This window comes from Phyllobates terribilis, unplaced genomic scaffold (assembly GCF_046119375.1).
Source record: "Phyllobates terribilis strain yellow unplaced genomic scaffold, ASM4611937v1 Scaffold_3__8_contigs__length_932513732, whole genome shotgun sequence".
Lineage (NCBI taxonomy): Eukaryota > Metazoa > Chordata > Amphibia > Anura > Dendrobatidae > Phyllobates > Phyllobates terribilis.
This window is the reverse complement of record NW_027362763.1, coordinates 880,082,657-880,097,740: the sequence shown is the minus strand read 5'-3', so window position 1 is coordinate 880,097,740 and position 15,084 is coordinate 880,082,657. Positions and strand designations below refer to the sequence as shown.

The 15,084-nt window shown below is 41.4% G+C and overlaps 1 protein-coding gene across 1 annotated transcript in view; it reads left to right on the top strand.

The window, feature by feature from the left end:
- CUNH1orf198 (chromosome unknown C1orf198 homolog) overlaps window positions 1–14,360 on the top strand; it is a 30,632-nt gene extending 16,272 nt beyond the window's left edge. The window contains exons 3-4 of the mRNA XM_073672660.1: window positions 7,992–8,603; window positions 12,524–14,360. Of these exons, the coding sequence (XP_073528761.1) occupies window positions 7,992–8,603; window positions 12,524–12,580 (669 nt within the window). The 3' untranslated portion in view covers window positions 12,581–14,360. The remainder of the gene's footprint in view (window positions 1–7,991; window positions 8,604–12,523) is intronic.
- The last annotated feature ends 724 nt before the right edge of the window (window positions 14,361–15,084 follow it).

Below are 15,084 nucleotides of genomic sequence, written 5' to 3'. Positions count from 1 at the left end.
AAATGCAAAAACGGAAAATCCCAGGGTTGCGAAGGCGTTAAAGTCTGTCCTGTCTAAGGATCTCTGCTTTTAGTTGAGATGAGTCTGTGCTGCACTTTATGTACATGCTCAGTAATGAGGCCGTGCTGTGCAGTCGGGATCGGAAGTCAGAAAAATTGAGGCGTCTGAGTCGGTGGTTTGGCTTACCGACTCCACAGCCCTGCTTAAAATATCTTGTGAACCACCGGATAGAGATCACAGCCTCACGACAGACTTTTTCTCTTTGTCTTCATATAAGTCCTGTCAGGCAGATGCTTAAATCTCTGCTTCATGTGAAGCCATTTAAGAATGTATAAAAAGATCAGAAGAATCCTTTATTAGGAGCCTGTGTTCCCGGCCTCCTTGGTATGGTCTAAGGACAACAGAAGTAGGAAGCATTCCAAGCTACAACTGACTCGCTGAGCAAGCAGAAGATGAGGTCCTATAACTTGTAGGATTGTAGTATTTATCACACTGACATCTCTCATTGACAGAGGATTGTCAAGACCATATTTCTTTTTATGGAGGTGGCAGTGTTAGATATGAATTGCTAGCTTTTTAACAATCTTTTTTTGCAGCACGCTCACTTTTAACTACTGGACTTTCCAGATGTTGGTATGTGGAAGTTTATATATTCACATTCCAATCTGGTGTCTGTCAGTGTTTGGAAAATTCCTATTCTATTGCAGACAATACTATTTTAAACCTTAATACATCATCATAGGCAGTTACAATATGGCAGATACAATATGTTTGTCTTTTGGCCGTTTTTCTGTTATCCATTACATGGTCTGGATAGTAAAAAGCATCCTAAAGCCCGTCCAGTGGAAACCATCCTCTACCCTTGTAGCGTTACTTACTATGATGCTGGGCAGTCTGGGCTCTGCCCAACTAATGTGATTTACAGCATTGTTATATATTGTGTTTTTTTGTGTGTAAATGTGTGCTGTCCATATTCTATTTCAATCTCCAGTTTCCTGTCACATTTGAAAATTATATTGCTATACTACTCCGGTGCCCTGATATTGGATTACAATATTTTATCTGATCAGGTAGTGTTATGTGCAGTTCCTCTAACTCCTAGTTGCCCTTCTGCATTGACCCTTGGACTGCCTGACCTCGCTTTTTCCCTGTTCTTGCTTCCAAACCTCCTGGACTCTTAGCAGGCTTCCCCAGACCACCGTCTTTGTTTTGGATTTGTAATTTTCTTCACTTATGGTTCTGACCTGATTCATTTGTTTGTTTGTTTTTTGCTCAACTCGCTCCACAGCACTGCTGCCATTTTGGATACAATCCATTGAAAGAGTTGTCCACTACTTTTTGATAGATGCCCTATCCGTAGGATAATGCATCAATGTATGACCGGCTGGGGTCCCGCACTTGGCACCCCCGCCGATCAGCTGTTATCGGCGGCTGCCAGCCGGAAGAGCTTACCTGCTGTGCTTGGCAATCCATCTGTAGTGGCCACCGCGGGGTACTGCACATCCGCCTCCCATTGAATTGAATAGGAGGCGGATGTGCAGTACCCCGTGGTGGCCACTACAGCTAGACAGCCAACCACTGCAGGTAAGCACTTCCGGCCTGCACCGATAACAGCTGACTGGCGGGGGTGTTGGGTGCGGGACACCGGCCGATCATACATTGATGCCCCATCCTATGGATAGGGCATCAATCAAAAAGTAGTGGACAACTCCTTTTAATGGATTGTATCCAGAATGGCAGCTGTCTGATGGTGCGAGTTGAGGGCATTAACAAAGGTCAGATCCCTGTATAGGAGATAAAGAGCTAGATCCTGCTAAATGTTTGACCATGAATGACACTTTTTTTTTTTTTTTTTTTTTTTTCCTTTTAAGTTGACATATTATTTACACCTCTTGGTACTTTTTAAATGGACCTTATCATTAAAAAATGACCTGGTTTAAATAAGGATTTTGTGTTACATGTATGTTTAAAAAAATGCTGGCAGTTTTTTTTTCATATTTCATTTTCATCACTGTCTTTATTAAAAAACAAAATTAGTAATCTTAAATTTTTCCCACTGGCCAGTAAGACTTAAGGCTTAAAACTTCCTGTCCTTTCAGGAAGAGTTTACACCAGTTTTCTTATTGGTAGAGCCAAGATTACAATGACAGGTAACTTAAAGCTGAATGATCTTTCACAGGCAACGATTGGGTCGGTATCTGACCAATATGTTTATGTATAGTCATGACCAAAAACTTTGAGACTGCCACAAATTTTGGTTTTCACCAAGTTTGTGTTTTTATATCTTTTAGTCAGATGTTTCTATTGTTACTGAAGTAAAATTATAAGCATTTCATGAGTTTTTAAACTTTTATTGACAAATATGAAAAGTTTTTGCAAAGATTCAGATACAGCGTCTTCTCTTATTTTTCAAAGCTGCTGCAATTCAAATTGGCAGCTGGATATCAGCTGCTGGGCCAAGTCCTCACTGGTGGCAACCCATTCTGGTCTAATCAATGCTTGGAGTTCATCACAATTTCTGAGGTTTTGTTTGTCATCCTGCTTTTGGAGGATGACCACAGGTTCTCAATGGGTTTGAGACCTTTGGATTTTCCTGATCATAGGCCCAAAATTTTAATGGTTAGTTCAGAGTCACTTAGTTAGCACTTTTGTTTTGTATAATGTTGCGCAGTCATGCTGGAAAAAATCATTGTTCATCACCAAATTGCTTCTGGATCATTGAACAGTGTGTGTGTGTGTGTGGGGGGGGGGGGGGGGGGGGCACTATTTATTTACACACTATGGTCTGCCATTCAGTTGCTCAGGCTTTGTTCAATTTCATACCTCCCTGGGCCACAGGTATTGTTCAATCTCACACCTAGCTCAGCCAATGTTTACTGTGTACACATCACTAATTTAATTTAAACTGTTCTAATCCAAGCTGCCATCTCAGTAACCAAGACAAGATGGTAAATCATAAAAATAAATGAGTTTCACCTACTGCTGTACTTTTTTTCACTAAATGCGCAGTAAAACCTTATAGCTCTGTTCACACTAGGCGTTTTTTCAGCGTTACCCATTACCTCCAATGGGTGATAAATGCTAAAAAAAAAAGTGACATGCTCTATTCTGCAAAAAAACACGCAAAGCACAAAATACTGATCAAACAAAAACCAAGGTGTGTGCATGAGATTTCTGGAATCTCAGACTTTGCTGGTAATGTAAAACGCAGCTGAAAATTTGCATGAAAAAACGCAATGTGCGAACATAGCCTAAAAGTGGCTTTCACTGCCAGACTTTGTGAATGAAACACTTAGCAGGATCCTACTCGTTTTGGCAAATCCCCATATTAGAGAACTATTTGTATAATAGCAGCACCCAGCACTGATTCTAGCCTTTTTTGACGAGCCAAAATGGGATATTCCAGTGCATACCTCATCTAAAGCCTGTTGGGTGCTTGCGTATCACTTAACCCCTTCATGACCGGAGCAGTTTGCTTTTTCGTTTTTTGCTCCCTTTGTTCCCAGAGCCATACGTTTTATTTTTCTGTCAATATGGCCGTGTGAGGGCTTATTTTTTGCGGGACGAGTTGTACTTTTGAACAACATCACTGGTTTTACCATACCGCGTATTGGAAAACAGTAAAAAAATTTCAAGTGCGGTGAAACTGCAAAAAAAGTGCAATTCAACAGTTGTTTTTAAGTTTTTTTTTTACCATGTTCACTGAATGCTAAAACTGACCTGCCATTATTATTCTCCAGGTCATTATGAGTCTGTAGACGCCAAACATGTATATGTTCTTTTTTTATTTAAGTGGTGAAAAAAAAAATCCAACGTTTGCTTAAAAAAAAAAAAAATGGCGCCATTTTCCGAGAGACCCGTAGTATCTCCATTTTTCATGATCTGGGGCTGGGTGAGGGCTTATTTTTTGCGTGCCGAGCTGACGTTTTTATTAATACCATTGTTGGGTAGATCCAATATTTTCATCGCCCGTTATTGCATTTATTTGCAATGTTGCGGCGACCAAAAAAATGTAATTCTGGCGCTTAGATTTTTTTTTCTTGTTACTCCATTTACCGATCAGATTAATTCTTTTTATTATATTGATAGATCAGGCAATTCTGACCGGGACAATATCAAATTCACTTTTTGCTTGCTTCATGGGAGACTAGAAGCAGCACTTGCCTGTTCGGCTCTGCTACACACAGGCGATGAGCAGATTGCCTGTATGTAGCAGATTTGCTCACTTGCTGTGAGCTCCCACCACTGGGCGGCGCACACAGCTATCTGGCCCTGACAACCACAGGGGTCTGCTGCAGACCCCGGGTTGTCATGCCAACCCATAGGTGACCCGTGATCATGTCATGAGGTCACCGATGGGTGGGGTAAGTGACGCGCTTCCGGTGCGGCCCTGTCAGAGATTGACAGCGGCATTTAACTAGTTAACAGCTGCGGGTGGATTGTGATGCTTTAGGCACATGTCAGCTGTATAGATCAGCTGACATGTGCCCGGTTTAGCGCGGGCTCGGTGGCAGAGCCCGCGCTGAACCGGGGGTTATGACGTGGTGCGTACTATTACGTACCACGTCATAAATGGGTTAAAGAGAAGTGGCCAGTTTTTGCTCTTTTTATTCTAATAGCTGAAAATGAATAGTAATGGAAACAGCAGGAATAAAATAAGCATAAAATCTGGCCACTTTTGACCTGGTGACAGGTCCTTTTTCAAATGTATCTCTTTAGATTGGAGGATAAGTTGATGAATAGAGCAGTTCTTGGCACGCGCATGGCAGGCTCTAGACCATGTTAGGGCATTACTGCACAGTTACACAGCTGGGTGCTGGAGCAATGTGTTCAGCTGAGTCTTTGTATGCACTATGCACATCTCTTGGAGATTTCTTTAGAATTTAGAAGTTTCTGTTCGCCGACACATACAATATACTCTTGACAGTGAAGTGTATGAGCAGAATGCAGCCTATATTTAAGCTTGTTCATTCTAAGAAAAAGTGAAATGTAGGTGCCAAGACTATGGAGAGCATATGGCATAGCAGCTTTTGCTAACACACTTGCATTCTATACCTTTGCTGTCTGGCATCTCTTCTTACACCACTGTTGGTGGTCGGCAGTGCATCCTTGGTTACCAGTATTTGGCCAAATGACTCCTGTACTCATCTCTAAGCTGGGGTGTCAGAATACAGGTCTGCAGGGAAGGTGTCATGTCACTGTTGCAGGATATCCCAGGGCTAGGGGCACCTTCCTTATCCCTTAAGCTAGGGGGCATCCTAGTCTATCCCTGCTTTCCTAATTACTTCTGATGGTAAAGATGCCGGGGCCACGTGCATTGCTGTGCTCCTAGATCAACCCTTATCTGTCCCCTCCCCCACTCAGGGAAGTGGGGAATAGAAGTGTATAATAACCAGACCAACAATGGAAGACAGACAGGGTTAAATTAAAACACTAATCATACAAAAATGCACTCCGAGTGGAAGACCAGGGAGTTAAGGAAGGAGAAACCAAATGGGAGAGGATGAGGATATGCACACAGACAAATCACCAAGCAACAGTCTTCTGAACAACTCTCCAAACGCCACCTCCAACTCCAGAACCAGGCAGTATGAACTAACACTGGCAATCGCTGATTGCCAGAGGAAATTGTAAATAGCAGAGGGGAGTGGCCAATACTGAACAGCTGAGACCAACAAAGCAGGAAAGCTTCAGGAGCTCTCAACTGAACAGATTAACCCCTGCACTGCTCATAGAAACCTGTAATGTTTAATATGATGGGGAAGTACTTCTAATCAGTGAAGGAGTACGTTAAATCAGACACCACAGTTTTCTGGCCCCTCTTTCTCAGTAAACCCATGATAGAGTGAGGCTCAGGAGCACCCTTGTCCCCTTTTCCACTTCTTACCAAATGTGACATTTGTGTCATAATTTTATGTGTTGTTAGCACAAGTTGTTATACATTTGCTATTACTCATACAAACATTTACAGTGGGTCTCTGAGGGTCCTTTCTTTATAATGCTATTTTCACAGCTGATCTGGCAGAGATTACAATTTCTTATGTAGAGCAACAAGAAGGGAACCAAAAATATATGCACAGATTTTCCAAAGAAAAGGAATGTGGGAAAGTTTGAAACATACAGGTTCTTTCCTTAGAGAAGCACTTACAAGATTTTTTTTTTATGTTTTAAATATGTTTGTAGTGTAGTGTAAGTGCTACAAAATACTCAGTGATCGCCATGTTCCCTATTTTCCAGTGCTGCTCTGGTCCTTTTCTCATGTGACTGAAATTCTGACTCATGAGATCACACGGGGGTGTATGTATGAGCGGAAAGTGGCTTTTACAATGTAAGCCTATGGAGCAAACATTTCATTTTAACTGTCACCAGGTGAAAAGTGGCCAATTATTCTCTTTTATTTCATTCCCTCCACTCCCTTGAGTATTTTGTATTGCAGATTTAGAAAAAAATGGAGCAGCGGGAATAAGAGTTTTTACTCTGACCATTTTTGATCTTATGACAATTTAAAGAATATAGTGCTTAAAGGAATATTGCCATCTCCAAGATCCTATCCCAATATGTAGTAGATGTAGTTATAGTATTAGCCGACTTATCCAATTATAAATGTAGTATAGTTTTCCTGATTCGCTATGTCTCTTTCCTCAAGTGCAGGCATTGCTGGACCCTAGGTATCCATGGTTACGACTACTAGCTAGCTAACTCTCACTATCAGTGGTCGTAACCATGGATACCTAAGGTCCTGCAATGCCTGAACATGAGGAAAGAGACCTAGTGAATCAGAAAAACTATACTACATTTATAATTGGAGGTAGTTGCTAATATTATTATATTTGCACATTATATTTGCACATACTACATATGGAGATAGGATCTTGAGTTGGGAATACCCCTTTAACTTAAAGAAGTACTTCAAACAGCTTTTTTATTCCCTAAACCTTTTCCAAATGTGTATTTGACAAAGGGGTTAAAACATATATGGTCTGTTCCAGACTGAGCAATGAAGGAGATGCTCCTTCTACAGCCATTTGTTTCACCGTTTATTTTACAGGAAAGGATATAGTATTTAAGAAGGCGTTGGACCACCACTTAAACCACATGTCAGACTTTGGCAGTGGCGTGTCTCCATTGAGGACAAAAGGATCTAGCATTTGATTTTACACTGCTTAATGCTTATCTAACCTGACATCATCTGACTGGGGTAAAACAGGAGGCCCTTATTCACATTATATAGTTGGCGAGTCCTGCTGAAATCAGCAGGTTTGGCTGTCTTACAGCTATCCTGTATGGGGGGCCTCTAGTCATTTTCCAGTGAAAGTCAAGGACTTTGTAAGATAATTAACCCATTGTTTTCTCTGCAGGACTAACAATCACCTTCCTAAAGCTAATTCTTTACTTTCGTCATTTTATTTCTGCATTTAGTGTTTCTCTAACTATTTTAGGTACCGAAAAAGATTTTTTTTTTCAGAGATAACAAAAATTTGGCCAATGGCAGGGAAGGTATCAGTCTTTGCTTGCCTGAATGTAGCCATGATATTTTGTATGCCAGTCTGACAGCTGCAACCAATCCCATACATCACTGAGGCCATTGATTGTCTGCAGCAGTCACAGCGTTTGCAGTGTGTCATTGCTGTAACCAGGTAAATAAAAATTGTTATTAATCAACAACGCAGCAGGAGATTTGAAAGGTAAGTATATATTTTTTCTAAATCATTTTAACACTTTTCTTGCCTTTGGCTAAATGTTTTCCCATTTACATCCAGTTGGCTAGCCATAGTGGTGTTGGACTAGTGATCAGATATCTATATGTAATTAAAGCACCACTCCAGCGCTTTTTTTTGTATTTTACCTTTGGAGTGGTGTCATTAATCTAAGATGTAAGTTCCCTGTATTCTACTAACCAACCCCATCTTCATCTGTTTTTGGTGATGGATGATTTAAATGATTGAATAGTAACAACCTGTTATTGTTAATTTTCTTCTATTTCTCATTAGAGTCAGATAGACTTCAGCATTGCCTCATTGTCTTCTCAAGAACCAGCAAGCGCTATTGTACAGAGTGAGCAGAAACAAACCCCCAAATCAGCCAACCAAAGCAACCAGATTAAGACTCCCCTTGGAAGTTCAGCAGCCAAGCCTTCTCAGGGAATCAGGACACCTAATTGTGATGGGTCTACGCCAGTCAGAAAAGAAGAAGAATCAGCATTTTGGAAAATAAGCATGGAACGTTCTAGAGTTGAAGGTTCACCAACAGAATTTCCGTCTTTGACACCCAGTCAAATAAAGTCCTTAGAAAAGGGAGAGAAACCACTTCCTGTCTTCTGTAGACAAGATTCATTCCCGAAGGAGAAGGAAGTTACAAAGCCAGAGAAACCTGAAAAGTCTATTGTGTCTGAAAAGCCATCTGTGGTCACTAAGCAGCCAAAGACAGCCAATCCAAGTAGTGTTTCTGTAGCTTTGGAGACACCAAGACAAAGTCAGTCTTCTGTCAGCAATCTAGATGATGTCTTTCTTCCAGAACCACCGGCACTAATGCCGCCAGTGACAGAAATCCGTAAGGAACCTGAAAATGAGGCTTGTTCATCAGGACCTCAGCTGTTTTCACAGGTCGGTGTAAGATGTGTAAAATAGTCAGACATGTTCTCTTGGAATTTATGTTCATCTTCTTAGAATATGGTTCATAGTAGACAAAACAATGAGAGACAGATCTTGTGCTAAAACCAGGAAGCACTTCTCCCTCTACCTTCTGAAAATACTGGGGACGTTCACTCTACACTATGTTGAGCATGGGTACAATTGAAATATAAAGGGTTTTGAAATAGCTTCTCTTTGTTAGAAGTGGTTTATGTATCCGTAGGTTTTTTTGGCTTCTGTTATATAGTTGTCTTTTATGGGCTTCCCATTGCAGAATAGAGCTTCCCCCGATTGTCAGCTGTCTGCAGCACCCACAAGAAACAGCTAATTTTACCAGAGGAGGCCACCTCTTGCCAGGCTTGTACTATTACATGGTGGATGCCTGATCTTCCATGCATTACCAAAAATGGCTGAAGTTCACAAGAAAGGGTGGAGGAAACTACTATTTTAAGCATATCAACATGGGAAAATGTAGCTACGTTTCTTACTATTTTTCCATGTAGATTTTAGAGGGACCCAGTTATGGTAATAATTAAGGTGGAATTTTAATATTAGACAAAAGGAGGCAATCGCCTTTGGGCCTCCACCATTTAGAGACCTACCATCACTTTAGTCTAAATTCAAATTATAGCACCAATTATAATATTATTTGATCACTATTTTAGCACTTTTATGTTGGCATTGTATGGTAATATTATGCATTCACTGTTTGGTACTATATGGCAGAATGATGTGGTCTTCATACTGTTAATACTCACGTATAGTGCCTATATATATGGAAACTGATTGTCATGGTATAGTAGTGTTATTTAGGCAATCTATGCTACGGATATTAGGGTCATGTTATATTTAGGATTGCTACTTCCAATAGATGGCAATATAGTTTTTGTTCTCTTTTTTTTTTATTTGAGGAGACACTTTGCATATTTAATTTCAGAGGAGCACTGCATGTCCTATGCATCTCTTTACATCGACTTGACACTGTCCACAAGGAGAGACGTTCACCCCCTAGACCCACATCAAAGGCTTTCCATTCAGCCAAATCAGACCTCTTGCTTTGCATTGAGGAGGGGCAAACACCCCAACACATGTGTCTACACATGGAATATCTGGTTTGGTTTTTATCCTAAGTCATATGGAAAGGCCCGTTAATGGCTCGATTTTGACATTTAGGATTGATACTTCCAATAGTTGTTGATAGAGTTCAAGTCCTTTTCCTCTCTGAAGATACAATTTGTGAATATATTGCAGTAATGTTACTTTCCATCTCTCTTCTTGCATAAACTGCATGCAATAAGTTATTTTGGATTTAGGAAAGTTAGCACAAAAAAAGTAACAGATCGGTTTTAAGTAGAAACACAACTATGCTGTAGAAACACGATGTTGCAATATACTACAGAATGGTCAGATGCTGACAGCAAATCATTAATGTGACAAGCTGCCATCTGTTCATTGTTGCTTTGTACTGGTGAGTCTTCATTTTGATGCCATAACATCCATGGTCCCTGAAATCTAATTTTCCTAAGGTTTGCTATCCACAAAATAAATAAACACACAGCAAAATAGAATTGTCTGGGATAATTGGCCAGCATGCCTCTTGGAAGGAAATGACTGTTCATAATTGGCAGATATGATTTTAAACACTGGGAACGTAATGACTGTAATCTCCTGCCAGTGCCGATTAGCAACCCCGTCATGTTAACTGTGCAGTAAATGAAATGTTATGTCTCTCCTCTGATTCTTCTCCCAAGATTTTATTTATATTTGTAGCTTTTTTTTGTTGTGGAGCGACTGAAAATATCCAGCTAAATAGAGTATACCTAAATCTCTAGAAATTCCAGAAAGAAAATCTCTTAAAGGGAACCGGGCAACAGTTTTTTGCCTTATAAACCCTGATATTGTCATATAAAGCATGACGGCACATCTACTCGGATACCATTTACCTTAATCAGCTCCCCTGAAGAGTCTGAATGATGAGACGCGTCGGGAGAGTTTCTTTAGGGGGGGGGGGGGGTGTATTAAAGGGGTTGTCCACTACTTTATATCCCCCCCCCCCCCTATGTAATCCCCCGAGGCCCCTAAGCCTTTTTGTAATTACTTTCTGTTGCACATAATGCCTGTGAGCGGCGCTATTACTGGACGCTCACAGTCATCACGTGACCCCCGGCTGCAGCCGGCTCTGACGTCACGACAGATGCTGGCTGCAGCCGGGGATCTTTGTCTTCTGCGTTCCACGGTGGCTCTTAGGTTGTGGGTGGGGTTACTCCGCACGTCACACCCAGCATGCACCGCGCGCTCTGCCTCTCCCATTCATTGGGAAAGCACACGGTGGATGCTGGGTGTGACGCGGGGGGTAACCCCACCCACAACCCAGCAGCCAGCACTGAGTCACGCCTCACTTGTCGTGACGTCAGCGCGGGGTCACGTGATGCCTGTGAGCGGCCACCGATAGCACCGCTCACAGGCGATGTCAACATCAGAAGGTATTTACAAGAAGTCTTGGGGGCCCCACGGGGATACATTGGGGGGGGGAGGAATAAAGTAGTGGACAACTTCTTTAATCTCTATTAGAGAGAGAAAAATAATACCCCTCATCACCCCTATATTTAAAGGTAATTTGAGTCTTCTTTTGATAAAATTATTGTACATGGAACTATCCCTATTAATTGCATTGAAAGACTAAAAAGGAATAAGATGGGCTAGCCATACAGCATACCTATATTTAGGTCTTGTATATACATTTGTTTGCACATTACACCTTATTGTTTGCTGCACCTGATAGTGGGTGTTTTTTTTAAAGAGTAAATATTAAAAGGTAATTTTTTACCCCACTTGCTAGTTATCTATAAAAACAATTTGGGTTACCACACACCTTAGCTACATCATCTGTTTTACAAAAACTGACCGTCACCTTTAAAATCATGTAAATGGGGTTCCTACAACCCCTCTTCTACCCATATAGGTGCCCCTGCATACTTCCGAAAAAGTGCTTTACTCATGTCCCGCACCTGCATGCAAATTGTGTGATCCGGTCCAATGGGCGAATCTAGATCATGCTTGGCGCCACCTCGGACCCTTCAAGTGGCGCCTCTTTTATTACGATGCAAGTTGATGACGTGTTTTACACAGTGCTCGTAGTCTCGCGCCTGCGCAGTGGAATCATAGACCTGTGCAGGCGCGGCTCGCTCTGCCCTACTGAACAGCCAGGGAGCTGGTGACGACAAGTAAAGGCGGCACCTACACATTACTTGACTTTGTGCTGCCGCTCTCTGATTCCACTTCCAGCACTATATGGATGACATCCACTTACATCCTAATAAGAGGCGCCGTTTGAAGGGACCGGGGCGTTGCTGAGCACCATCTAGATTCGGCCTATGCACAGGATCACATAATTTGCATGCAGTGTGGGACATGAATAAAGCATTTTTTCAGCGGTATAAAGGGACTGTAGAAACCCTATTTACATGACTTTAAAGGTGGTGGTCATGGTTTATAAGGCAAAAAACTGGTGACCGGTTTCCTTTAACATGTGACAAGTATATTTTTGTGATAAAATATCATTTTTTTTACATTAAAACACTGTCTCATCCCTTAGACCCAATTTTTGCCTGTAAGGTGAGATCCAAGTTTTTTTTCCCACCTTCAGACGGTCTTAATTTTTATTTTGCAGGACTTATTTTAATTTTTTTTAGGCATCATTATGGGGTACAAGTTAGTGTTTATTTTTCTTTTTCTAATGACAGAATGCATATTAACCGATTCCCACTTTAGGAGGATCAGATGTTGCACAGCTTTTGAGCATACGCAGCCATGTACAGTGCTTCAGAACCATTCAAATATCAATGAATAATTGGATCAGTCACAATGTAACACCATTCTTCTTTCCTCCACAGATTAACACTAGTAGTGTACTTTTGAAGTCTGGATTTGATTTTCTTGACAACTGGTAACAAGACTCATCGGTGCTGTTGGAATCTGTTGGGAGACGTGCTAATTCTTTTCTTTATCTGATGGTTTAGCTGTAACCTGTAACCTCTTCCTATAAGGCTTTTTGTAAAACTGTATTCCTTATTTTCTATACTTTTGTGATGCATTTGTTAGTTGAACCTTTTATGTACTGTTTTTGGTGAAGTCAAGGTGTTTTTAATGATGCCTGTACTGTGCCTGTTTCCTACAAGGTTTAAAGTCATTTTGTTACACTAGTGCTCTTGAAACTACACTAAAACCAAAAATGCCTATAGACTTAAAGGGAATTTGTCATAAGGTTTTTACTACCCCGTCTGAGAGCAGCCTAATGTAAGGGCAGAGATCCTAATTCCAGTGATGTATCACTTACTGGGTGGGCTGTTTGTTGCAGTTTTGATGAAATCTCTATTTTATGTGATGCAGATCTACCATTCTCTGAATGCTTAACTCTGTATAACTCCACCCTCACCACTGATTGGCAGCTTTCTGCCTATGCACAGTGTACATAAAAATCTACCAGTCAGTGGTTGGATTACATTACAGAAAGTTTACTAGTACTCTAGTGATAATCTCCTGCTGATACAATAGTTATATTATCAAAACTCAGCAAGCAGCCCAATAAGTGGCACATTGCTGGAAGCAGGGTTTCTGCCCATTCATCATGCTGCGCTCAGATTAGGTGGCACAAAACTGGTCACAGATTCCCTTTAAATCAAAATATTCTACCTGATACTAGTATTGTTGGACTTGTCTTTGGGGATTAAATCATCTCACACATCTAAATGGATACAAAAAAGAAAAAAATGTGTATTTAATGGTCAATTGAAATATTGTGAAACTCGTGAATGACATCCTCCATGTTCATGCAAACTGACAACAAAACGTATTGGAGCTTGATCTAAAACTCCTATAAGAGCGCATTTTGCAGTGTTTTTTCCCATAAAAAATGCCAAAATCAAGGCGGTCCATCAGGATTTGCAACAGATTATACCCTGCATAGGCTAATGCTTTCCCACTTTTTAATATCACAAAAAAAAAAATGGGTGGCATTTCTTTTCTTTTGGTCACTGGGGTACTAAGGCATTATATGTTTTACTGCTTATGACAAATGGAATCATTTGAGAATCTGACATTAGGAGCAAAGACATTCCACCAAGCATTATAGTTATCTAGAAGTTGTTTTTTTAATATTATTACCCTGAAGGAACCTCCTCCCATAGGTCTAAAACCTTGATAATAGGTCAAATTGGTCAGTAAGATGCAGAGGTAATATATACGGACTGTGTAATATATATGTCAAAACATAGGTAGAATATAGGTAGAATCTCACGGGATAAAGATGAAAATTTGATCATTTGGAGATAGATAGATATATAATGCACGCACACCCTACATAAAGATAAATATTATGTGTGTATAGTATAGAAAAGGGTTGGTAGCGTTGACATAGTCATGTAATCTCATACTCCACTGTGAAAAGAAGCTATGATGGTGCTGATCCTCAGCCATTCTTCATGTCCTGTAAAAATAAAAGTTACGGTGATAATTATTCTGGAAAACCTACCATAGAGCCCTCCATCTAATTACACAAACATTGTGATGGTGTTTTTATGTATAGATGCTCCGTAGACAGGACTGACATTCAGAATATCTGGTGCCAGTCTCTGTATATAGATTATTTAGCTATATAGGAACACTCTATTACTCTATTGAGCAAATCCCAGTGTCAGAATGACCGTTTACTTTTTGTACCATATTTTTTTTTACAAAAAATATCTACATGGTGGACAAGCATAAATTAGTACTGTGTTTTTCGGACTATAAGACGCACAGGACCATAAGACGCACCCCAAATTTTTGGGTGGAATATAGGAAAAAAATGTTTTTTTATAAGATGGGGGTCCGTCTTTTAGTTTGAATAGGTACGGTATCTTACCTGGGGGGCAGTGGAGCGAGTGTCACAGGAGGCAGGGTCCTTCAGGAAGCCGGTGCTCCAGCAGCGGGGAGTTGTGGTGGTGGTGGTGGAGCAGGATCACAGGGCCCTTCGTACCCTCCCTCGGGAACTTGGCTGCTGCAGCAGAAGAGGTGAGATGGCTGAGACCCGGTGTCTGGCGTCTGCCTGGGGGATGGTGAGTGGCGTGGCACAGCGGCATGTGCTGCTTTCCGGTGTGCGTGGCCATCTTCCTGAAGCTGTGATCTACAGGAAAATGGCCGCCCGAGCTACCAGTCTGCACATGCGCTGGCTCGGGCAGCCATTTTGCCTGTAGATCGCCACTTCAGCAAGATGGCCGCACACATCGGTAAGCTGCGCCGCTCACCAGCCCCCAGGCAGACCATTGCTCCCAGGCAGACACCGGCCGCAGCATCTCACCTTTTCTGCTGCCGCCGTGGGGTCCTGAATGAGGGAGGGAACGGAGGGCCCTGCGATCCCGCGTCGCCACCACCGCAACTATCAGGTAAGCTCTACATTCGGACCATAAGACGCACC